We start from the raw sequence: 25,776 nt of genomic DNA, 5'->3' as shown, positions 1-25,776 counted from the left end.
GCATCAGACGCGGCTTGGACTCCTTCTTACTCAATAGGTATTTCAAGGCTGATTGATCAGTATGCACAATCACTTTACTTCCAACCATGTATGATCTAAACTTGTCAAAATCACAGACCACAACAAAGAATGCTTTCTCAGTAGTGGCATAGTTGACTTGAGCATCATTCAACGTCATGCTTGCATAGTATATGGGCCTAAACATCTTATATTTTCTTTGCCCCAGAACTGTCCCCACAGCTACATCACTAGCATCACACATTATCTCAAATGGCTGGCTCCAATCAGGTGTCACCATAATAGGAGCACTCACAAGCTTTTCCTTTATCAATTCAAATGATCTTAAGCACTCCACAATGAAAACAAACTTGACATCTTTCATTAGCAATGCAGTCAATGACTTGGTAATGCTGGAAAAGTTTTTGATGAACCTCCTATAGAACCCAGCATGTCCTAAGAAACTCCTTATGCTCTATCCTATGCAGTCACTTTGTGGCCCCAAGACAATTCCTTCTTTCACCATGAAGTGGCACTTCTCACAGTTAAGAACCAAGTGAGTGGCTTCACAACGTTCAAGCACGAGCTCCAAATTGTTCAAGAAATCCTCAAAGTCATCACCAAAAAGGGTGAAATCATCAATGAATACTTCTATATACTTCCCATTTAAATCAGAGAATATAGATATCATGCACCTCTGAAAATGGCAGGTGCATTACACAACCCAAACGACATCCTCCTGTAAGCAAAAATACCTGATTGGCAAGTGAATGTGGTCTTCTCAACATCTTCTGGGGCAATAGGTATATGATTGTAGCCTGAGTACCCATCCAAGAAGCAGTAGCATCTATGTCCAGCCACTTTCTCGAGCATTTGATCAATAAAGGAAAGTGGGAAGTGGTCCTTCCTTGTTGCATCATTCAGCCTTCTATAATCAATGCACATTCTCCACCCAGTTACTGTTCTTGTGGGAATCAATTCATTGTCTTCATTCTTCACCACTATCATGCCCCCTTCTTAGGTACAAATTTTACTGGACTAATCTACTAGCTATAAGGGATAGGGAAAATCACTCCCGCATCTAGCAATTTAATGATCTCCTTGTGCACTACCTCCTCCAAATTTTTGTTCAACTTGCGTTGGGGCTGCACCACTGGCTTGCTATTTCCTTCCAACAGAATTTTGTGCATGCAAATGGCTGGACTGATTCTTTGAATATCAGCTATATTCCAGCCAATGGCCTTATTGTGCCTTTTCAGCAGCTCCACCAGCTTTTGCTCCTGTGTACTTGTCAGGTCAGCAGAAATATTCACAGGAAAATTATTAGTTTCAAGAAAAGCATATTTCAAGTGAGTGGGGAGGACTTTCAATTCCATATTAGGCTTAGAAGCCTCCTCTTTTAGTTCATCCTCATCAACCATTTGATTCTCAGTTTCAAGAGCTTCAGCCTCTTTCTTTATTTCAGGATATTCATCCTCCACTAGGCTAGACTGAGTAATACACCTCTCTAGAGTATCCCCCACAAGCTTGTCAAACTTATATTTTTCAGCCAATTCACCAACAACATCTAGCTTGAAACACGAGTAGGCAGAAGCCTCATCACTGGGGTATTTCATCATCCTTTTCATCTGGAACACTACTTTTTCACTGTCCACTCTGAACATAAGCTGTCCCTCATAGATATCAAGGATAACTCTACATGTTCATAAACAAGGCCTCCATGGAATTAGAGGGACCTCCTTGTTTACCTCCATATCTACCACAATAATACAAACTTATCCACCCGTACTAGAATATCCTTAATGATTCCCTCAGACAAAATAGTGGTCTGGTCAGCCAGTTGTAGGGACACTGGTATTAATTTGATCACTCCAAGGTCACCTTCCAATTTCTAGAATACAGACAGAGGCATTAGATTTATAGATACAACAGAGTCACAGAGGGCCTTGTTGAATCTGTCACTCCCCAACGAGCATGGTATGGTGAAGCTTCCTGTGTCCCCACACTTATGGGAAATTTTGTTTTGCAATATGGCACTACAGTGGGCATTCAGCTTGACCATTGTTGTCTCCTCCAATTTTCTCTTGCTAGACAGGATTTCCTTCAAGTATTTTGCACAAGCAGGCATCTGAGTGAGTACCTCTGTGAAGGGAATGTTCACATAAAATTTCTTGAGAATCTCCAAGAATCGCCCAAAACATTTGTCAAGTTTCTCCCGCTTCATCTTTTGAGGGAATAGTAGAGCTGGCATATGTCTACTTTCTTCAATCTCCTTTTGTACCCCACTACTCTGGCCTTTTTGCTCTTCACTCTTTTTCTCTACTGGTGTCTTAGTCTATTATTTCACCACCTCAGGTATAGCTTTCACCACTAGGTCAGCCAATATTTTTTCACTTCTCAGAGATACAACTTTGATTGTTTCCTTTGGGTTCTTTTTAGTGTCAGAGGGAAGAGTCCCAAGAGCCCTCTCAGATAACAAATTTGCAATTTGTCCCATTTGTCTTTCTAAATTTTGGATAGCCATGCCTTGAGTCTCAAATATTTCATCTGTTTTGCTGATGAATGCCTTTATGAGATCTTCCATACTAGACTGATTTGGCTGTTGTGGCTGGTATTGCTGCCTCTATTGGTTCTAAAAACCTGGTGGTCCTTGAACTTGGGGTCTGGGATTATTTTGCTTCCATGAGTTCAAGCTCCCAGTAGGTGAACTCCACAAAAAACCTGGATGTCTTTGACCCATAGCATTATAGTTGTTCCCATCTTGGTAGTTTCCTCTATTAAAGTTCTCCACCACGTTGACTTCCTCAACTGATGTTTGACACTCATGTGTAGGGTGTCTCAATCCACAAAAATCACATGCTGCTTGCGGCTCAGTCTGTACCTTGGCCAATGTCAGCTTTCTTATCTCCTTGGTCATGGTGTCTAGCTGGGCTTGCATGGATGTGTTAGAGTCCACCTGGTGAACCCCAACTAATTTTCTTCTATCATTACTCTCAGTCGGTCACAGATTAGCATCTTCAGATAATTCATCAAGGATTAAGACAACCTCCTTCGGAGTTTTATTCATTAGTGAACCTTCACATGCAGTATTTAGAGTTCGTCGCGAGGACGGTGTCAGTCCATCCCAAAAATCCTGGAGTTGCATCCACAAATCAATTCCATTGTGCTGACACTTTCTGACTATCTCCTTGAATCATTCCCAAGCTTCAAAAACTGTTTCTATCTCCTTCTAGCAGAAATTATGGATTTCCCTTCTGAACTTCCCTGTTTTTGCAGCTGAGAAGTACTTGTCAAGAAACTTTGTTGTCGTATCTTCCTATGTCCTGATCGAACCTGTGGGTAAGCTACGAAGCCAGTGCTTCGCGTCATCTTTCAATGAAAAGGTGAATGCCCTTAAATAGACTTCATCCTTTGATTGTATTAGAAGGTGTTCATGATTTCTTCAAAGTCCATCAAGTGAGTGTTAGGATCTTCGTTTACCTTCCCTCTGAAAATGCAGTTGTTTTGGATAGTTTGAAGTAAGCCTTGCTTCAATTCGAAGTTGTTTGCTGCTATGGGTAGAGGTCTAACACTTGACAATCCTTGATTGTAGACTGCCTAGCATAATCACCCAATGATCTTCCAGACCTGGGTACTGCATTCTCGAACTGGTCGTCAACCAAGGGTCGGCTTAGATTGAATCTTCGACCATCATTATCTTCGGCAATCTCATCAGCAATTCTCTGGGCTGCTTCAGCTACTATTCGTGCATCTTCTTGTTGTGCTGCCTCTCGTGTAGCTAAGTCTATTCCATCATTCTCTTTGTTTTCCATGGTATCTTGAGTCAAAGTTTGAACCAAGAATTTTTTGGTTAATTCTCTTTTTTTTCTCAGTTGTCATAGGTGTTTCTCTAACTCTGGTCTGTAGGGTATCACTTCCTTTGAAGAGGATCTAGTTATACACTAGAAAAATCAAACTTGTATCCTGCACACAAGTGAGAAAACGTGAATACACCAAAGTAAAAATTGGTTCCTGAATTAGTACTAAAAACTATTTTAAACACTATTGATTGCCAATCCCCGGCAACGTCGCCAAAATTTGACGATTGCAAAACACAACACAAAATTATTGCTCGCTAATCAAAGATAGTATAGACTAATTATCGTCTCCATAGGGATTGGATTTAAACAGTGTTCGAATAATCTCCAATTGATTACTATCCAGAAAATTTAACACTTGATTTGATGACTATTACTATGATTAACTACTAAAAATTAAGCAAATAACAATAGATTACAAAAGATAGCAGATGAGCAACGAAGGAATATCAATGAGAGGAATAAGGGTATTTGACTAGATAGGTACAAGATAACTGACTCGGGATCCCATTATTGAGTTAATTCACTCTATAATACGGTTGATTCACACGAATTCATCCGATAATTAGATTACACTTGAAGTTAATGTTACTCCTTCGATTAAACATTAATTTCAGTAATTAATCCAATTGAGGCACGGTAAACAATTTCAACAATAAAATGATGGTTATGATCTAAAGGGTAACTTCTCACGAGTATTCCCCTATTTTCTAGTTCGATTAACAATTCAAGAGGCTCTTTCGATTACCTATTTGAATCACAAATTTAAACTAGAGCATAATATGTGAAGAAACTCAATATCAAACTCCTCTTTCGATTAAGCAAAATAATAAATAACTCCACAATACAAATTAAAGCTCCATTAATTAATTTTAACAATTATCAAGAATCGAATACCTAATCACGTTATCAAAACACTGTATCTGTCACCACTCAAATGGAAATTACTCCATAGAAATGGAGTAAGATATCTCAATAAGGTTCAAAAATAAAGAAAACAACAATTTTGAAGATTCGATACAAACTCACGTATTGCATCGATTGCAGGTTGAAATCTTGATGAATTCTTGAGTCTTCTTGCCTTGGTAGGTTCTCCGATCTTTCGTAGGTCAAAAGTCCCCTCAAAATCATTCTTTTGGTGTATTTATACCATGTAGGAACAAGCCCGGATAAAACTACCCTTTTCTAGCCGAACTAGGAGATCACTTTGACATTTTTGCACACACGCGTCGCGCGCCGTGCCACGCCATGTGGCGCGCTTGTGAGGAAATACTGAGAGGTGAAACTCTGTCAGGCAGTAGAAATTACACAGCCGCCTCACGCCTCGCAGTGCCCCATGCGGCGCGACTATGAGATTTTCTCAGAGTAAATCATTTTGTTCACTTTTCCAAATCTAAACTTGGTCCTCGAACCCCCTCCCCCCCCCCCCCCCCCGTGATCCCAGCTTAATTTCTTGAGGCTTCTACACAGACTTTAAAACTCCCACTTGTTCGATTTCGCTCCAAATAACCTAAATAGCTCAGAATCATCAAGGCATAAAATACGTAATAAGTGTAATTCATTAGCATTTAAGCTCAAACACATGTAAAATGTAATAATTAGAGTACAACAGTACGGCTAAAACACAGGTTTCTATCCTACTATCAGTTCCCTAAATCATGTTCGGTTTTATCTTATTTACTAGACCATACTAATTTTTGTTACTGCAAGGGGTCTAACTTAGCCTTTTGGTAATCATGTTGGAGTCACCAATGCATTTCACAAAATGAGGATATGACCTTTGGCCTATACTATTTTATTGTCTCAAGGCCTGTCACCTCTTGTCTTTTCCATCACTTGACTATAAACTCTGTCATCGTGTCATATTTTGATTTACCGTTATCACCCATTTATCACATCTTACTCATAATGCTTTATTTACTCTCTTCTTATTCTCCTGCTAATATTTCTGTTTATCACCTTATTCTGAAAACTTTAACAAAATATTCTTTCGCTTTTAGCTCCCCTTGATCTATGCACTGACTCTTCGGGTCGCCTGATTCTCTCTTGACTAGGGACGAGAGCCATACTAAGGTAAAGATTTATCCCTTCTAGGATTCCAGTGCCAATCTTCTAATTTTTTTCTGGACATTGTAGTATTTTATATCTAAATGTACTATTCTAGAGTGTACCATCGAGGTGTCTCACAATGAGAACTATTACCACGTTTGCAATATCCTTCGGAAATGTCAGTTAATGCTTACAATCCATTTACCATTTTGGGTTACTTTAACTCCAGCTGGTTCCCAATATCACATCATTCTCTTAAACAATATATGTTAGCTCCCATAGGGCATAACTAAGATGGGTGTGGCCAATTGTACATACCTCTGTTACTGTTGAAGGTAACTCAGAATACTTATATTTCTCTGCCTGAATTGTAAAAACTGATAATCTTTACTAACTGTGTACCCCTTAGCCTTCTTCACCTTACTTCTTTTACTTGTTGAAACTTGTATCTACCTTCTGATTCTCTTATTACTTTTTAAACCATATGGGTGGATAGATATTCATGCCTTAGGGCTCCTTATCAAGAAGCTTATACGTCTTAGTACACACATAATCCACTGAAGACCTTATATTAACTCATCATAAGCATGATGTAAAATCGAGTTCCTCTAACTCAACTCTTCCACGGCCACATTCAATATCTTACCAACTGTCTTTGTGGATGTAGATATCGTTGTATTACGAATAAAGTAGAATTTAGGAGTTTGAATTCTTACAACTGAGCTCTACCACACGATCTAGAGTAAGAAGAAAGAGTGACAGTCCTAAATGCCCTATAGCCTCCTGGTTATAAGTGTGGTGCACAACACACCAATAAACAAGACTTTACTAGACACGGCTTGTAGACTCCCTAGGACAGAACTGCTCTGATACCAAGTTTGTCACGAACCAAACCGCAAGGTCGCGACAGGCACCCGGTGCCTTACTCAACCGAGTACCAACGTAACATATCATCATGGGTAAGTGGTCCAGAATGTCGTCATGAGATAACCAGAATAAAATATAAGGGAATACTTGACATAGAACGACCCAACAGGATATACAAACTTATACATGTGACATACGGGCCTATAAGGACGACATGATCATTTGTACACTTAAACCATAGGCCGACAAGGCCATACAAGTATTCATATACATGACCTCTGTCTACAAGCCTCTAAGAGTACATAAATGTCATAAAGGTCGGGACAGGGCCCCGCCATACCAATTATTACATGTCCAAAGCATACTGACCAAATAGGCAACTCCGGAGCAAGTGGAGTGCGCCAACACCTTCCGCTGAGCTGATAGCCTACTAGAAAGACTGGTATCCTATCTACCGGGACCTGCGGGCATAAAACGCAGCATCCCCAGGAAAAATGGATGTCAATACGGATAACTGTAAGGCCCCGTAAAATTTTACAAAAGAAAATTAATGTTTCGTGGTGCCGAATCGGTTTTACAGACTTTTAGGGTTGAGCAATGCACCGAAAACTAAAGGAAAATATTTGGCAGAAAAATGCGTTTCTGCGGTTCATTATGCGACCGCGGAATCACTCTGCGGGCCGCATAATAGCCACAAAAGTAAGGAAGGAGAAGGCCAGTTTGGATGAAATTTTACGATAGACTATGTGACCGCATAACTGTTCCACGGTTCATTATGCGACCGTAGAACAGTTCTGCGGGCCGCATAGTGACCGCAGACACGGGCAAGTTTTTGGCTGTTTGGTCACCGATTATGCGACCGATATACGGTCTGCATATCGATTATGTGCTCGCAGACCTTGTTTTGGAGCTCTATTTTTGGGCTTTTACGACCCTACTTCATCAAATACACTCTACGCAAATTTGACTCAATTTGGGTGATTGTGGATCGGCTCACAAAATCAGCACACTTCTTGCCAGTTAAGGCTACCGATATAGCGGAACAATATGTTCAGTTGTATATCAAAGAAATAGTCAGGTTGCATGGTACCCCAGTCTCCATCATTTCTGATCGGGGAGCACAATTCACTGCTAATTTTTGGAAGAAATTTTAGCAAGGTTTGGTCATTTAGGTGAATCTTAGTACAGCCTTTCACCTGCAGACTGACAGGCAGGCAGAGCGGACTATTCAAACGCTTGAGGATATGTTGTGTGCTTGTGTTCTAGACTTCAAAGGTAGCTGGGATGATCATTTACCATTCATAGAATTTGCATACAATAATAGCTATCACGCTAACATTCAAATGGCACCGTTCGAGGCTTTATATGGTAGGAGATGTAGATCTCCCATTGGGTGGTTCGAAATTGAGGAAGTAGAGTTAATAGGGCCAGACCTCGTGTATCAATCTATGGAAAAATTTAAAATCATTAAGTAGCGGTTGAAGACTGCTCAGAGTCATCAGAAATCCTATTCGAATGTTCGTCGTAGGGATTTGGAGTTCAAAAATGATAATTGGGTATTCTTGAAAGTTTCCCCCATGAAGGGTGTAATGTGATTTGGTAAGAAAGGAAAATTGAATCCGAGGTATGTCGGACCGTACAAAATCATTCAGAGGGTCGGTGAGGTGGCGTACAAGCTTGAGCTACCATCAGAGATGTCATTAGTACACCCGGTGTTTCATGTGTCTATGTTGAAGAAAGTAGTTGGAGACCCGACACTTATTATTCCGGTTGAGACCATTGAGGTTAATGAAGAACTGTCATATGAAGAAATTCCAGTTGCCATTCTTGATAGGCAAGTTCGAAAGTTGAGGAATAAAGAAATAGCCTCTGTGAAGGTCTTGTGGTGAAACCAGCAAGTTGAAGAGGCTACTTGGGAGGCCGAGGAAGAAATGAAAAAGAAGTATCCTTACTTGTTTGTATAAACTATGTGACCTTTTTATAAGATTGTCGCCTATGGATTCTTGTATCGTTTGTTCAGTTATATTATAAAGGTGCTTCATTCTAAATATATTGCTTGTGAGCCCACAGTTGATGTTGTTTTGTGTTATGTTACGTCGTTGGATTATGTATATGCTGTTAGGATATGTTTTTGGGGCTCTCTGATAGGTGGATAGGCCCAGTTACAGGGGAAACAGTGGCAAAAGTTTTGGAAATTTAGGGAGTTAGTCAAATTTGGGGTTGCTGGTGTGTGGTATGAAAACTGAGTTGCATAAGATGCTAATAACAGATTCTTACCCTTATTTGAGGACGAATGATCCTAAGTGGGGGAGAATGTAAGGCCCCGTAAAATTTTGCAAAAGAAAAATAATGTTTCGTGGTGCCGAATTGGTTTTACGGACTTTTTGGGTTGAGCAATGCACCGGAAAGTAAAGAAAAATATTTGGCAAAAAAATGCATTTCTACGGTCCATTATGCATCCGCAAAATCACTCTGCGGGCCACATAATGGTCGTAGAAGTGAGGCAGGAGAGGGCTAGTTTGGATGAAATTTTGCGGTCGACTATGCGACCGCATAACTGTTTTGCGGTTCATTATGCGACCGCAGAACAGGTCTGCGGGCCGCATAGTGACTGCAAATACGGGCAGGTTTTTGGTTGTTTGGTCACCGATTATGCGACCGATATGCGGTCTGCATATCGATTATGCGATCACAGGCCTTGTTCTGGAGCTCTATTTTTGGGTTTTTAAAACACGACCCTACTTCATTAAATACACTCTTTGGGTCATTTTTGAGCCAAATCTGTCATTTTAGAGTGAGAGAGAGTGCCCTAGAGTGAGAAGGTGTTCTTCATTAATTTTTCTTCAATTCTTGCTCAAGTTTTGGAAGACTAAAAAGGGAAAACTCACTAAGTCTTCATCCTAGAAGTAAGATTCTACACCCTAACCCTCAATTTTGAATTTTATCTAGAAATGGGTAATTAACAAGATAATTTTTGGGCATGAGAGTTGTTTATTTTACATGCATATATTATCAAAGGGTGTAGAAATATTGTTGAGCTAAAAATGATAAAGATTGGATTTTGGGATGAAGGAATCCTCCATTAAAGGACCTTGAAACTTTGATGCACACCTAGTGTTTGATAAAATGCTCAAATTAGCTAGAACCATTATCATCGTCCTAATTTTGGTTCAACTTGTTATATTTCTAAAGTAGATCGAAGTTGCTAAGAATTCCGGAACATTTAGAGTGTACGGAAGCTCAAGTGAGGTATGTTGGCTAAACTTTTCTTTAAGAATTGGAATTCCCATTATCCTTGTAAGTTCCAAGATGTTGATTACAAATCGAGTATTCCGATAAGTTTTGTGACAAAGATATACGTTCAATTCGTGTTTCAAATGCTCTTATCATATTGCATTATAAATTGAGGATGTGTTTCAAACTATGGATTGTGTATCCATATGTTATAAATTCAAGTCGTGATTTATGTGAAAGTTATTATGCCAAGTTGTGTAGAGATTGTGATACACCTCTACCCACATATATTGGGGTGAGGCGGCATGACCGCTTTGTGTAGGGATTATGGTATTGTGGGACTGCACCTCCACCCGCATACATTGGGGTGAGGCGGCATAGCCGCTTTGTGTTGTTATTGGTATCGTTGATGCATTTCCACCCGCATACATTAGGGTGAGGCGGCATGACCGCTTTGTGTAGGGATTATGGTATTGTGGGACTGCACCTCCACCCGCATACATTGGGGTAAGGCGGTATAGCCGCTTTGTGTTGTTATTGGTATCGTTGATGCATTTCCACCCACATACATTGGGGTGAGGCGGCATAGCCGCTTTGTGTTGGTATAGGTATCATTGATGCATTTCCACCCGCATACATTGGGGTGAGGCAGCATAGCCACTTTGTGTTGGTATTGGTATCGTTGATGCATTTCCACCCGCAAACATTGGGGTGAGGCGGCATAGCCACTTTGTGTAGGTTCTTGATATTGTGGTTATACATCCACCCGCATACATGAGGGTGAGGCGACAGGGCCGCTTAAGTAGAGTTGTGGTATTATACTTACACCTCCACCTGCATACATCGGGTGAGGCGGCGGGGCCGCTTTGTGTGAAGATGGTTACAGAGGATCTCATCTTAAATCTTATAAATGTTATTGATAACTCATAATAAGCTTGCTCTGGTTTGAACGGTTATCTATATTATTCTATTGTTGCTCTGATTCATCATATTCACATTGTATTTCCAAATTTTTAAATTGGTGTTTGGTTTTCATACTAGTACTATTCAACGGTACTAATATCTCTTTTGCCGGGGGCACTACATCTTTAAATGGATGCAGGTGGTTCCACAGCAAGAGATATTGATCAGTAATAGTAGTACACCTTCTTCCCAGCTGACTTGGTGAGCCCCACTTCATCCCGGGATCATGTATCTTTTGTTCTTTGTATATTCTGTTTGAGGTATAGCCGGGGCCTTGTTGCCGGCATTATCATTGTACTCTTGTTTATCTATAGAGGCTCCGTAGGCATAGTGTGGGTTGTGTATTAGTGCTGGGAAAGACAAACTATGTTATGTTATGGTTGTATTATTTGTCCCATTTGAGACTTTAAAAATAATGAAAACTATTGGTAATTAATTGGTATTGTAGACATGATCACGTTTTTGTCTAATTAATGAAAATATATATTATCTTCGTTCTTGGATAAGTTTGGGTAAAAGGAAATCTATTAGGCTTGGTCGGTCGAGTTTACTCGGTTGAGCGCCTGTCGCGCTCCTCGGTTTTGTGGTGTGACAAATCTTGTATCAGAGCCTAAGGTTTTAAAGTGTCCTAGGATGTCTCGGAGCCGTGTCTAGTAGAGTCCTTATTATTGGTGTGTTGTCGATCACATCTATAATTAGGATGCTACATGGGCATTTAGGAATAATACCCTTCTTTTATGTTCTTGATCGTGCGATAAAGCTGGTTGTAAGATTGTTCCTCCTTTAACTCCTGAGTTTCTCTAATTTTCAGTACATGGCACCTAAGAAGAAGGCAAGAACTGGCCAAAGAGCCAATGTCACCCCAGGAGTGGCAGTTGATCCTATAATTGATGATGCAGGTGAGCACCCGAGAAGTGAGCATATTCCCCCAGTTACTATGCTACCTAATTCTACCACAGCTGATCAAACTGCACATGTCCCTACACCTGCTGAAGGTGAACCAGTTCCTCCAACTGATATTCCAGTTCCACCTCCAGTTCCAGCTTCCGATTCTGGTGTGTCTGATGTTGATCTTAAGGGAGCCATACAGATGTTGACACAGATAGTGGCTTCTCAGGCCCAGAGATCGAGTGTTGGGCCTACTTCTTCCAGTCGGCCAGGGGAATCTGCTAGTTCCAGGGTGAATAAGTTTTTTTAGCTAGATCCTCCAGTTTTTACGGGTACTGATCCCGAGGAGGACCCCAGGACTTCATTGATGAGATGCACAAACCTCTTCGGGTTATGCATGCTACAAAGAGGGAGGGAGTAGAGTTGGCCTCCTACCACTTGAAAGGGGTGGCCTATTCTTGGTTTGAGTTGTGGAAGGAATCCCGTGGGGAGGGAAGCCCTCCGGTAAGGTGGGGCGAATTCACATATGCCTTTATGGATCATTTCTTGCCTACCGAAACTAAGGCAACCTGTGCCGCTGAGTTTGAAAGCCTGAAGCAGGGTAGTATAAATGTGTGGGAGTATCATATGGAGTTTGCGCGCTTGTCCAAGTATACTATTCACATGTTGCCCACTATGGAGGCTAGAGTGCGCCGGTTTGTTCAAGGCCTTAGCCCTTTGGTTATCAATGAGGCCTCTACATCTGCCTTGAATTCCGATATGAATTATGGTAAGATGGTGGCATTTGCTCAAGCCACAGAGACCCGCAAATTGAAGAATAGAATGGAGCGTTAGAGTAGCAGCAAGGCCCGATCCGCGGGCAACTTTGGTGGTTCTTCCGGTGGCGGCGGTGGTAGGTCGGCATTCAGGGGAGGGTCATTAGGACCATCCCAATCATTCGCCCAGTCTTCGATGGGTGCACAGTTATCTGGACCCAGTCAGGGCAATAGGGGACCTCACTAGCAAGGTCGGCCCGACAGAAGGTTTCAGCAGCGGAGGCTTCCCTGCCCTAAGTATGGGAGGATGCACTTTGGGTCCTGCTTCATGGACCTACCAGTATGTTATGGTTGTGGTGTGAGGGGTCATATTCAGAGAGATTGCCACTCGTCCCGTCGAAATATGGGCAGAGGTGCGGCACAACCAGCTAATTCTGCAGCTACTACATCCATAGCACCTCCAGCTCGAGGCACCCCAGCACCAGCAGGGCGTGGTGCAGCTAGTGGTGGTGCACAGAATTCGGGAGGACCCAACATATTTTATGCTTTACGGAGGTGCTGGGAATTAGAGGCTTCTCCAGATGTTGTCACAGGTATATTGACTGTCTAATCTCATGATGTGTATGCTCTTATTGATCCCGGTTCCACTTTGTCATATGTCACACCTTATGTTGTTATGGAATTTGGGATAGAACCAGAATAGCTTCATGAGCCGTTCTCTGTATCTACTCCGGTTGGTGAGTCTATTTTGGCCGCGCGGGTTTATAGGGATTGTGTTATCGCATTGCGTGGTCGGGGTACCATGGCCGATCTCATTGAATTGGGAATGGTTGATTTTGATGTGATAATGGGGATGGACTGGCTTTATTCTTGTTTTGCCAAGCTTGATTGCCTAACCAGGACTGTTAGGTTCGAATTTTCAAACGAGCCAGTTATTGAGTGGAAGGGTGATGATGTAGTGCCGAAGGGTAGGTTTATTTCTTACCTTAAGGCCACGAAAATGATCAACAAGGGGTGTATTTACCATTTGGTCCGAGTTACGGACACCGATGTTGAGGCACCTACACTTGAGTCCGTGCTTGTTGTGAATGAATTTCTGGGAGTCTTTCCGGAAGATCTCCCTGGGATCCCACCAGACAGGGAGATTGATTTTGGGACTGATGTGATGCCAGACACGCATCCTATATCTATTCCGCCCTATAGAATGGCACTGGCAGAATTGAAGGAACTAAAGGAGCAGTTGAAGGACTTGTTAGAAAAGGGTTTCATCCGGCCGAGTGTGTCGCCTTGGGACACACCGGTCCTTTTTGTAAGGAAGAAAGATGGGGCACTGATAATGTGTATTGACTATCGGCAGCTTAATAAGGTAACAATCAAAAATAAGTACCCACTGCCAAGGATAGATAACTTGTTTGGCCAATTGCAAGGTGCTAGGTACTTCTCCAAAATTGATTTACGATCTGGGTATCACCAATTGAAGATCAGGGAGCGGGATATTCCAAAAATAGCTTTCAGAACCCGATATGGGCACTTTGAATTTTTGGTAATGTCTCTTGGGCTAACAAATGCCCCAGTAGCTTTCATGGATCTTATGAATCGAGTTTTTAAGCCATTCCTCGACTCCTTTGTGATAGTGTTTATTGACGATATTCTTGTATATTCACGAAGTCGAGAAGACCATGCCGATCATCTCAGGGTAGTTCTGCGAACCCTACATCAGCACCAGTTATATGCAAAGATTTCAAAGTGTGAATTTTTACTTGAATCGGTTATATTCTTGGGTCATGTAGTCTCTAGTGAGGGAATTAAGGTTGATCCTTAGAAAATTTCAGCTGTGAAGAATTGGCCGAGGCCTACAACTCCAACAGAGATTCGCAGTTTTTTAGGCTTAGCTGGATATTACAGGAAGTTTGTGGAGGAGTTTTCTACTCTTGCCTCCCCATTGACTAAATTGACGCAGAAGGCAATTAAGTTCCAATGGTCAGATGCTTGTGAAAAGAGTTTCTAGGAATTGAAAGCAAGATTGACTACGGCATCGGTGTTGACGCTACCAGAGGGTATAGGTGGATTTGTGGTATATTGTAATGCTTCAAGAATTGGGCTTGGGTGTGTATTAATGCAACATGGCAAGGTTATAGCTTATGCTTCTAGGCAACTCAAGAATCATAAAAAGAACTATCCAACACATGATTTAGAACTTGCGATAGTGGTATTTGCATTGAAAATTTGGCATCATTATTTATATGGGGTCCATGTGGATATATTCACGGACCATAAGAGCCTTCAATATATTTTCAAGAAGAAGGAATTGAATCTGAGGCAGAGAAGATGACTTGAGTTACTCAAGGACTATGACATTGATATCTTGTATCACCCGGGAAAGGCCAATGTTGTGGCAGATGCTCTTAGCCGGAAATCTATGGGTAGTTTGGCTCACTTGGAGGCATATCAAAGGCCATTGGCCAAGGAAGTTCACCGATTGGCTAGTTTGGGAGTTCGTCTTGCGGACTCTAGTGAATGAGGGATAATTGTGCAAAATAGGGCTGAATCATCGCTTGTTGTGGAAGTCAAAGAGAAGCAATAAAACGATCCATTATTGGTGAAATTGAAAGAGGGGATTCATAAACATAAGACCATGGACTTTTCTCTTGGCATGGATGATGGTACACTAAGGTACCAAGGACTACTATGTGTTCCAAATGTGGACGGTCTCCGTGAAAGAATTATGACTGAAGCTCACACTTCTAGTTATTCCGTGCACCCAGGTTCTACAAAAATGTATCATGATCTAAAGTAAGTCTATTGGTGGAATGATATGAAGAGTAATATGGCGGACTTTGTGGCAAGATGTCCGAATTGTCAGCAAGTGAAGGCCAAACACCAAAGGCCCAGTAGGTTGGCACAGAACATAGAAATTCCAATGTGAAAGTGAAAAAAATGATTAATATGGATTTTGTGGTAGGATTACCACGCACTCTACGCAAGTTTGACTCAATTTGGGTGATTATGGATCGGCTCATAAAATCGGCACACTTCTTGCCGGTTGAGGCTACCAATACAGCTGAATAATATGCTCAGTTGTATATCAAAGAAATAGTAAGGTTGCATGGCACCCCAGTCTCCATCATTTCTGATCGGGGTGCACAATTCACTGCTAATTTTTGGAAGAAATTTCAGCAAGGTTTGGGCACTCAGGTGAATCTTAGTACAACCTTTCACCCGCAGACTGACGGACAGGCAAAGCGGACTATTCAAACGCTTGAGGATATGTTGCGTGCTTGTGTTCTAGACTTCAAAGGTAATTGGGATGATCATTTACCACTCATAGAATTTGCATACAACAATAACTATCACGCTAGCATTCAAATGGCACCGTTCGAGGCTTTATATGGTAGGAGATATAGATCTCCCATTGGGTGGTTCGAAATTGGGGAAGCAGAGTTGATAGGGCCATACCTCGTGCATCAGGCTATGGAAAAACTTAAAATCATTAAGGAGCGGTTGAAAACTGCTCATAGTCGTCAGAAATCCTATTCGGATGTTCGTTGTAGGGATTTGGAGTTCAAAGAAGATGATTGGGTATTCTTGAAAGTTTTCCCCATGAAGGGTGTAATGCGATTTTGTAAGAAAGGGAAATTGAGTCCGAGGTATGTCGGACCATACAAAATCATTCAGAGGGTCGGTGAGATGGCGTACAAGCTTGATATACCACCTGAGATGTCATTAGTACACCCGGTATTTTATGTGTCTATGTTGAAGAAAGTAATTGGAGACCCGACACTTATTATTCCGGTTGAGACCATTGAGGTTAATGAAGAACTGTCGTATGAAGAAATTCCAGTTGCCATTCTTGATAGGCAAGTCCGAAAGTTGAGGAATAAAGAAATAGCCTCTGTGAAGGTGTTGTGGCGAAACTAGCAAGTTGAAGAGGCTACTTGGAGACCGAGGAAGAAATGAAAAAGAAGTATCCTTACTTGTTTGTATAAACTATGTGACCTTTTTATAAGACGGTCGCCTATGGATTCTTGTATCATTTGTTCAGTTATTATAAAGGTGCTTCTTTCTAAATATATTGTTTGTGAGGCCACAGTTGATGTTGTTTTGTGTTATGTTATGTCGTTGGATTATGTATATGTTGTTAGGATGTGTTTTTGGGGCTCTCTGACAGGTGGAAAGGCCCAGTTACAGGGGAAACTCTGGCGAAATTTTTGGAAATTTAGGGAGTTAGTCAATTTGGGGTTGTTGGTGTGTGGTATGAAAACTGAGTTGCATAAGATGCTAATAACAGATTCTTACCCTCATTCGAGGATGAATGATCCTAAGTGGGGGAGAATGTAAGGCCCCGTAAAATTTTGCAAAAGAAAAATAATATTTCATGGTGCCGAATTGGTTTTACGGACTTTTTGGGTTGAGCAATGCACCGGAAAGTAAAGAAAAATATTTGGCAGAAAAATGCATTTCTGCGGTCCATTATGCGACCGCAGAATCACTCTGCGGGCCGCATAATGGCCGCGGAAGTGAGGCAGGAGAGGGCTAGTTTGGATGAAATTTTGCGGTCGACTATGCGACCGCATAACTGTTCTGCAGTTCATTATGAGACCGCAGAACAAGTCTGCGGGCCGCATAGTGACTGCAAACACGGGCAGGTTTTTCGCTGTTTGGTCACCGATTATGCGACCGATATGCGGTCCGCATATCGATTATGCGATCGCAGACCTTGTTCCGGAGCTCTATTTTTGGGTTTTTAAAACCCGACCCTACTTCATTAAATACACTCTTTGGGTCATTTTTGAGCTATAATCTGATATTTTAGAGTGAGAGAGAGTGCCCTAGAGTGAGAAGGTGTTCTTCAATTCTTGCTCAAGTTTTGGAAGATTAAGAAGGGAAAACTCACTAGGTCTTCATCCTAGAAGTAAGATTCTACACCCTAAACCTCAATTTTGAATTTTATCTAGAAATGGGTAATTAGCAAGATAATTTTTGGGCATGAGAGTTGTTTATTTTACATGCATGTGTTATCAAAGGGTGTAGGAAGATTGTTGAGCTAAAAATGGTAAAGATTGGGTTGTGGGATGATGGAATCCTCCATAAAAGGACCTTGAAACCTTGATGCACACCTAGTGTTTGATAAAATGCTCAAATGAGCTAGAACCATTATCATCGTCCTAATTTTGGTTCAACTTGTTATATTTCTAAAATAGATCGAAGTTGCTAAGAATTCCGGAACATTTAGAGTGTAAGGAAGCTCAAGTGAGGTATGTTCGCTAAACTCTTCTTTAAGAATTGGAATTCCCATTATCCTTGTAAGTTCCAAGATGTTGATTACAAATCGAGTATTCCGATAAGTTTTGTGATAAAGATATATGTTCAATTCGTATTTCAAATGCTCTTATCATATTGCATTATAAATTGAGGATGTTTTTCAAACTATGGATTGTGTATCCACATGTTATAAGTTCAAATCGTGATTTATGTGAAAGTTATTATGCCAAGTTGTGTAGAGATTGGGATTGTGATACACCTCCACCTGCATATATTGGGGTGAGGCGGCATGACTGCTTTGTATAGGGATTATGGTATTGTGGGACTGCACCTCCACCCGCATATATTGGGGTGAGGCGGCATAGCCGCTTTGTGTTGGTATTGGTATCGTTGATGCATTTCCACCCGCATACGTTGGGGTGAGGCAGCATAGCCGCTTTGTGTAGGTTCTTGGTACTGTGGTTATACATCCACCCGCATACATTGGGGTGAGGCGGCAGGGCCGCTTGAGTAGAGTTGTGGTATTATACTTACACCTCTACCTGCATACATCGGGTGAGGCGGCGGGGCCGCTTTATGTGAAGATGGTTACAGAGGATCTCATCTTAAATCTTATAAATGTTAGTGATAGCTCTTAATAAGCTTGCTCTGGTTTGAATGGTTATCTATATTATTCTATTGCTGCTCTGATTCATCATATTCACATTGTATTTCCGAATTCTTAAATTGGTGTTTTGTTTTCATACTAGTACTATTCGACGGTAATAATATCCCTTTTGTCGAGGGCGTTTTATCTTTAAATGGATGCAGGTGGTTTCACAGTAGGAGATATTGATCAGTGATAGCAGTACACCTTCTTCCCAGCTGACTTGGTGAGCCCCACTTCATCCCGGTGTCATGTATCTTTTGTTCTTTGTGTATTCTGTTTGAGGTATAGTCGGGGCCTTGTTGCCGGCATTATCATTGTACTTTTCTTTATCTATAGAGGCTCCGTAGACATAGTGTGGGTTGTGTATTGGTGCTGGAAAAGACAAACTATGTTATGTTATAGTTGTATTACTTGTCCCATTTGAGACTTTAAAAATGATGAAAACTATTGGTAATTAATTGGTATTGTAGACATGATCACATTTTTGTCTAATTAATAAAAATATGTATTATCTTCGTTCGTGGATGAGTTTGGGTAGAAGAAAATCTAACAGGTTTGCTCGGTCGGGTTCACTCGGTTGAGCACCGGTCGCACTCCTCGGTTTTGGGGCGTGACAATAACGTACCGAGTATGTAAGGCATGAAAAGTAGTATATAAAGGACATGAAAGAAACATGGAGTAAAGGACTCAACCTGTAAATCCAAACAGCTCTGTGAATCATGAAACATTTATATTGTCATGCATATGTGTATAAATGTCATACCATGCATAGGTATATGCGTACATAACATCATCAAGCTTCTGAGGGTATCCCATCATATCATCTCGGCCTCTGTGGGTGAAATCATCAATGTATACCAGCTGATCAGGTAGTGGTGCATATATAACGCCATAACCTTTCCCCCATACCTCATGTACATATAATATACGTGTATATATTGCCATCTGGTCATGGGTCAATGTACATGTATAAATGAATGCAATGCATAATGAAGTAAGTCAATAAGATCTCTCGAAATGTCATAATATCATTATGTCTTCGGATAAACTTTATCAACTTACGTATTTTCTGCGACCCATGAACAGGCGATGTAATAATAGGATACATGGGGAATCAAGAACATAGGAACCCCTAGTACTTCAATTAATAGAGTCATTTATGAAAGTTGCGCGTTTGCTCGTTTTATTTTTATCATATGGATCATGCCAAAAGAAAAGAAGGGTTAGCCTTAGTATACCTTAACTCCGTTGAGTCCTTAGTAGCTTCCAAGAAATTCTTCAAACAACTCAACTCAATCTACCATTGTATAAGGAGATTCAAAATCAATGCTGAGTAAAGGCTAAGTCCGCAACTTAAACTAGTAGCTCGTTTATGCAAATTTGGGCAACATCTCCCCTGTAACAAGGGTCTCCTCCAATACCATATACCAACAACAACAACCATAGCAATACAGAAAGAGCAACATCAACAATAGGGTACAAAATATTTCATTAACAAGTCGTCAACATATCACGATGAGTGGCAAGCTCGGATTGAATCCCTTTAGTACCCTTCAACCCTGTTATCATTCATTCTTGAATTAGTAATATATCCAGTATAATAACCAATATCTTTTAAAGGATTTCCAACCTTGTACTCATTTTCAAAGTTACCCAAAATAGCCTAACATAAGATAATATTACTGTGGACAACTTCCAAGTGCTTTATAGCCATTTCTTTTCTAGTTACCAATTTTCTGAACAAGATTGACATGTAAGACAACATAATCATACTAACAATATCATAGCCAACTTATTTTCCATAATTTATAGCCACTTAAAGTCCATCAGAGCAACTTTCAAATCAATCCATCGAGAACAACAACATCTCAAGCTAATCCAAGGATTATTTTGTAGTTTATCATCCTAATAACTTAACCAATATACAAGAAAGCTTAAGCACAATTAGTAGGATGTTATATGCACCTTAGCCAGTAGCAACAACTTGAAATATCAGCCAAACACATCCCACAATTATCCTCAATGACAACACAACCTCAGAGAAGTGTTGTTCTTCACTAGAACTAACTTTTGATGTTGAAATATAGTGTAATCACTTCAAACCCTTATGGTATATGTTTAGGAGTGTTAAGAGGAGTGTAGGGATAAGGTTAGGTTGAAAAATAATAAATAAAGATCTTCCAAATCATTTTAAAAGTGAAGTAGGTCGACCACCGGCTAAATGGGTCCCATTGGGAGCTGCTTGCGCAGTCTTGTGAAAATGCGAATATCTCTCTACTCCGATATCGTATTGATAAACGGTTTAATGCTATAGAAACTAGGCTTATAGATCTTCAATTTGATATGTGGTTCATCCTATAAATCCAAATATATTAGGAGAAAAGCTCTACTACATTTGACCAAAGTTTCAGCATATTATGAATGTAACTTGTGATGACCTTTGCAACCTTTTGTTCCATAACTCGCTTAACTTCAAAACTTAACACAAGACTATCATACAACTAAAATAACTCATAACATAACTTCCTTATCATGTGAAGAACCCTAATCTCAACCCAAAGTGCATGTTATAACATTCCAAACTTATCTACTTTCGACGAAACTTATTTTTCGTTTAGCTTCTAAGCTTTCCAACCCTTTTGGTACTTGTTATTCATGATCTTAAAGATTTGTAACCTCCAGGATAACATGATTAACTTACTTTATATACTTTCAAAAATGATCTCATTTTTGAGCTTACATTAATTGTCTTACGACGTACTCTTACGTACGAAATCATGGGGTGTAACACCTACCCATCCCACACCACTACCCCAACTCACCAACCCCCACTACCCCACCCCTAAATACTCCCTCCGTTTCAATTTATGTGAACCTGTTTGACTGGGCACGAAGTTTAAGAAAAAATAAAAACTTTTGGAATTTGTGGTCCTAAACAATTCAAAAAGGGTCCCAGAGTATTTGTGTGGTTATAAAAGCTTCTAATTAAGGGTAGAATTATAAGTTTAAGCAAAATTATTTTCAAATTGAGAAAGGGGTCATTCTTTTTGGAACAGACCAAAAAAAAAAATAAGTTCACATAAACTGAAACAGAGGTAGTATTTTTTAGAAATAATTTTGCACTCGCCAACCAAACATGAGAAAATAAGTGAAATCCGCTCATTTTCTATAAAAAATATTTTTCAGGTAAATCTTTCATACCAAACATACCATGAGTCTATTAAGTATTTAGTGGGGACAAAAACAATGCTCACTTTCAATTGTCTTAAAGAACTAAAACTATCAGGAGTACATTAAGGAGTTTTAAACCCACCCTCGTACATAAAGTAGGGGCGATAAACGGGCGAGTCGGGTCGGATATGGGATGGTAAAAAATGGATAATGTAAAAATAGATAAATTATTCGATCCGACCCATACTTAATACAAATAAAAACGGGTTAACCGATAGATAATATGGATATTCATATTATCCACGACTTCTTGAAGATGATCACTTTTGAAAAAATTTCTAGTCTCCTAAACTTGAAGAATCTCAATTTGAGGCTTTACAAATGTAAAAGTTAAACACATTATTTATCCATTGGTTATCCTATTTTATAAGTGAATAATATGATTCTTATCCATATTTGATCCATTTTTAAAAAGTTCATTATCCAATCCATTTTTAATGGATAATATGAGTGAATAATTATTTTCTTTTAACCATTTTGCCACAACTATACATAAGGGACCACAGTTATATTTTCTTATCTAATCTTTGGAACAATTTGATTTTTGCTAAACATTGGAGGGCCAAATTGATTTTCCTAAGGAACAATAAGGGTTACACATATGGCAAAAGGAATTACGTAATACGTCGTCGTTTTTCATGCACTTGTCACAAAACCCTTCAGTAGTAGATTTATTTTCCCAGTTTGGAGGAACGGAAGAGAGAGAAGAGAGGAGGTTGGAATTAGGGTTTTTGAAGAAGCAGCAGCAGCAATGGAAGGAATCACAGAGGGAGTGAATAGCATGAGCGTTTCTGAGATCCAAAACCAAAAGAAGAACCGAATTCAAGTCTCCAACACCAAAAGATCCCTTTTCTTCTATGTTAACCTCGCCAAGGTTCTCTTTTTATTTTTTTATTAATAGTTCTTTGTTTGCAACTATTAAATGGGTCTTCCAGATATTCGCTTGTTTCTGATAGAAGAATTAAAGTGTAGATTATTATTTAGTAATTGGTTCCCTTTAATGACTGCTGAGGCGTGGTTCGTTTTTTTCTAATACTTATTGAGACGATTGATAGGATTTAGTCTAATTTAGGATAGTCTGGAGGCATGTTAAATGCCAAATCCTGGGTTTTGATTCTGACAGTTAGATGTTTTTAATGGGATTGGTTTATTTGCTTTTCTGTTCTTTGTCCCATATCCAATTTGAAGACAATGTGCTTGTGGGAGAAAATCGGAAAATATTTAGTCCATTCTTCTCTCTTTTTTTTCTCTTCATGTTTTCATGCAAAACATTATCCATATAGGCGTTACATATTAGTTGAGGATATGTTTTAACGTTATCACTTTTATTGTAGGTATTATGCTTTCTAGGAGTTGGTATACTTCTAGATAGTATACAGAACTTCTAATACCTTTTTTTTAATTTATATTTGCATAAGCATGAGATGAGTTCAAATAAAGTAACGTGGTTAGTGAGGATTCATATAGCCGATCCCTACTTGTCTGGGATTGAGGTATATTTGTTGTTTTCATGTTTTCCTGGGTAGAGATGCGTAACAATTCTGGCAAAGAACTACAACTTGTAATCTATAACAATGTCTCAGATTTTTTATGTTGGAAACTGGATTGTATGTGATTGATGATTAGGTTAATTTGAGGCAAGAAATGCTGTTCTGTATTTGGATAAACATATGCCAGAAACGGAACACAATGCAAATTTTAGTAGTCTGTTCTAGTTTTTCCAAGGCCCGAGAAATCAAGAACATAGTGGTGCGAGAGAACTGAGTCACAGAGGGTTTGCTTTACATATTTCCGATCTACCATTGAGGGTTGTGATGGGTACAATTTAAAATAATATTGTGCATAAAGTGACCTCTTGGGTTTGGCTCATTAATAGAGTGTCTAGTTTGAGGCTCTTTGTGGATGGAGTACGGGTCTTGACACATGTAACATATTGCTAAAAGATGTTAGTCACCTTATTAACTAGTTTTAAAGTATGATCTGCTCTTTTTGTTGGTATTAATATTGCCTAGTTTCTGAAGTATTTGTGAATTTTCCTTCAGAGGTATATGCAGCAGTACAATGAAGTGGAACTCTCTGCTCTTGGAATGGGTAAATCCTACAGTACCTCATTTCCCTATATGTGGCTCTGTTCTTGCTTATAATTGGATGTCATAGTTTTCTTTTATTTATACATTCATTCATTCATTTTCTTTTTTTTTTGGGGGGGGGGGGGGGTAATTCTCCGTAGCTGAATTTTTTAGAGTTCTGTTGGCTACTCTTGCATCTAGGTCATCTAATGAAACTACTCATTTTCATGTTGACTGTTGTCTAGCTTTCTGAATTACTATTGTATTGTATTATTTTTGCAAGTTCGATAAGTAAATGTCTTAGTATTTTCACCCTTATTGTGTATAAGCTGACATGGCAAACGTTTGAGTCATAACATTACAGCCTGGGTTATGGAGGTCAGTGATCATTAGAAGCATACGATTTCTCCTGTGCTGCAATCTGATATCCTAGGAACAATTTTGAAGTTGTAAATTTTGACCGAGAAAGTGTCATGATTTTCGTCTTGGATTGGAGTCGTCGAGTATATTTTGCACGGTTCAGTATTAACTCTTAGTTTGGGCTACCTCATAGGATCTCTAAGAGCAGAATGCTTGAAAATCATGTTTTAGTTCAAAAAGGAAGATGATTAAGATCAGTGAAACAGTTTAACACTTAATGCTTTCTTGTTGTGTGGGGCCATCCTTATTTGTTATGTGATACTGTCATTACTTGTTAGGATTGGATCGTCTTATAGTTCTTAAATGGATTAACAATATTTCCTATTTATGCATGCAGCTATTTCAACAGTGGTGACTGTTGCTGAAATTCTAAAAAATAATGGATTTGCTGTTGAGAAGAGTGAGGCTTCTCCTTCTTGAAATCCCTCTCTTTTAGTAGGCTTTTTGCATCCAGATCTGAACTTGGACAATCCACTTTCTGCAGAGATCAGGACACTTACTGTGGACATGAGGGATGAGCCCGGAGCACGGCCAATACCGAAAGCAAAGGTATATTTGAAATGCATTATATCTATGTGTTAACGGATGCATTCTATACTTATTCAATGGCTCTCAAGTACTAAAGCACATTACGTAAAACTGGTCAATCATTGTTGTGGAAATTTTACTCAATTTCAGAACTCAGACTCTCTCCAAGTAAGAAAGAAAAACAGACTCAGATCTTCTTCTGTATAATGGTAGCATATACCTTGTTAAGTGTTAAAGACGAGTCTGGTGCTGATAAGCTCATTTAGCTGTGTTTTTTCAGCCAAGATATCGTGCCAACTTCTTTCTCAAACTCAAGAATGGTAGGGTATGGGTGGTTAACTTTCATGCTCACCAACTAGCCTGTGCATACCTGAACCTGATTGAATTGTTATATTTACTCTGCCTGCTTTCATATATATTTTCGTTGTTTTGCTCATTGGGTTGTGCTTGCTGTACTAATCCTTTCTGTTGAAAAAATGTTGGTGATTTCCTCGAGCAGCAGTTGGAATTGAGAGAATTTAGCATATCTGCCAGTTTTCTTGCCACGTTTTCTGAGTTTTTATTCTTTAATTTATTAGACATCTTATATCTATGAAGCTTCATTTTTAATCTTATGAAGTTTTCTCCAGCCTTAACCCACCTCTTGGTTTTTCACCATCAATGTGGCAAAAGCATTTTCCTTTAATGTTTCACTAGATATCTTTGGTTTTTCTCTGTAGATTGAAGTAGTGATGGGAAAGACAGAGAAGTTTGATGAGTTGATGGCTGCTGAAGCAGAGCAAAACGGGGACAACGAGGAGTAAAGCTGAAGTCCTCCGTTCTTTCGTAATTGTTTTAGTAATCCACGTAACTGCATTCTTGAATTCAGAAAAGATAAGAGGATTAAACTGTTCTTGGTACTTTTGGTCTATGATTGGATCTGTTGAGTTTAGTAGTTTACCCTCTACTGCATTCATAATTTGTAAAAAGAAAAATTGAATTTCATTAATTCGTGGATGTGTTAGCAA

The 25,776-nt window shown here is 39.7% G+C and overlaps 2 protein-coding genes and 1 non-coding gene across 3 annotated transcripts; 2 read left to right on the top strand and 1 right to left on the bottom strand.

Moving 5' to 3' along the window:
- Window positions 1–1,043: 1,043 nt before the first annotated feature.
- Window positions 1,044–2,248, bottom strand: LOC138906059 (uncharacterized). The gene is made up of 2 exons (XM_070194580.1): window positions 1,902–2,248; window positions 1,044–1,692 (listed from the first exon to the last, which is right to left on the bottom strand). Exons 1-2 carry the CDS (start codon window positions 2,246–2,248, stop codon window positions 1,044–1,046), a joined length of 996 nt encoding a protein of 331 aa, XP_070050681.1.
- Window positions 2,249–3,152: 904 nt separating this feature from the next.
- LOC117280821 (small nucleolar RNA R71) lies at window positions 3,153–3,259 on the top strand. Its single transcript, XR_004511409.1, has one exon. It is a non-coding gene; the product is annotated as a small nucleolar RNA R71 (small nucleolar RNA).
- Window positions 3,260–22,406: 19,147 nt separating this feature from the next.
- Window positions 22,407–25,776, top strand: LOC104100766 (uncharacterized protein At2g34160-like). Its single transcript, XM_009608079.4, has 5 exons — window positions 22,407–22,626; window positions 23,795–23,843; window positions 24,579–24,641; window positions 24,726–24,790; window positions 25,489–25,776. Exons 1-5 carry the CDS (start codon window positions 22,504–22,506, stop codon window positions 25,570–25,572), a joined length of 384 nt encoding a protein of 127 aa, XP_009606374.1. The 5' UTR covers window positions 22,407–22,503; the 3' UTR covers window positions 25,573–25,776.

Source organism: Nicotiana tomentosiformis, chromosome 2, assembly GCF_000390325.3.
Source record: "Nicotiana tomentosiformis chromosome 2, ASM39032v3, whole genome shotgun sequence".
Classification (NCBI taxonomy): Eukaryota; Viridiplantae; Streptophyta; class Magnoliopsida; order Solanales; family Solanaceae; genus Nicotiana; species Nicotiana tomentosiformis.
This window is presented reverse-complemented; position numbering and strand designations above follow the sequence as displayed.

Bases quoted from the DNA above. Each gene is read 5' to 3' on its own strand.
- LOC138906059 (XM_070194580.1), bottom strand. From the start codon at position 2,248: ATGCCAGCTCTACTATTCCCTCAAAAGATGAAGCGGGAGAAACTTGAC. The intron at 1,693-1,901 runs GTCTGTATTCTA...ATGAACATGTAG, and splicing joins TCTATAAATCTAATGCCTCT to AGTTATCCTTGATATCTATG.
- LOC104100766 (XM_009608079.4), top strand. From the start codon at position 22,504: ATGGAAGGAATCACAGAGGGAGTGAATAGCATGAGCGTTTCTGAGATC. The intron at 23,844-24,578 runs GTAAATCCTACA...TTATGCATGCAG, and splicing joins ACTCTCTGCTCTTGGAATGG to CTATTTCAACAGTGGTGACT. The intron at 24,642-24,725 runs GTGAGGCTTCTC...CACTTTCTGCAG, and splicing joins TGGATTTGCTGTTGAGAAGA to AGATCAGGACACTTACTGTG.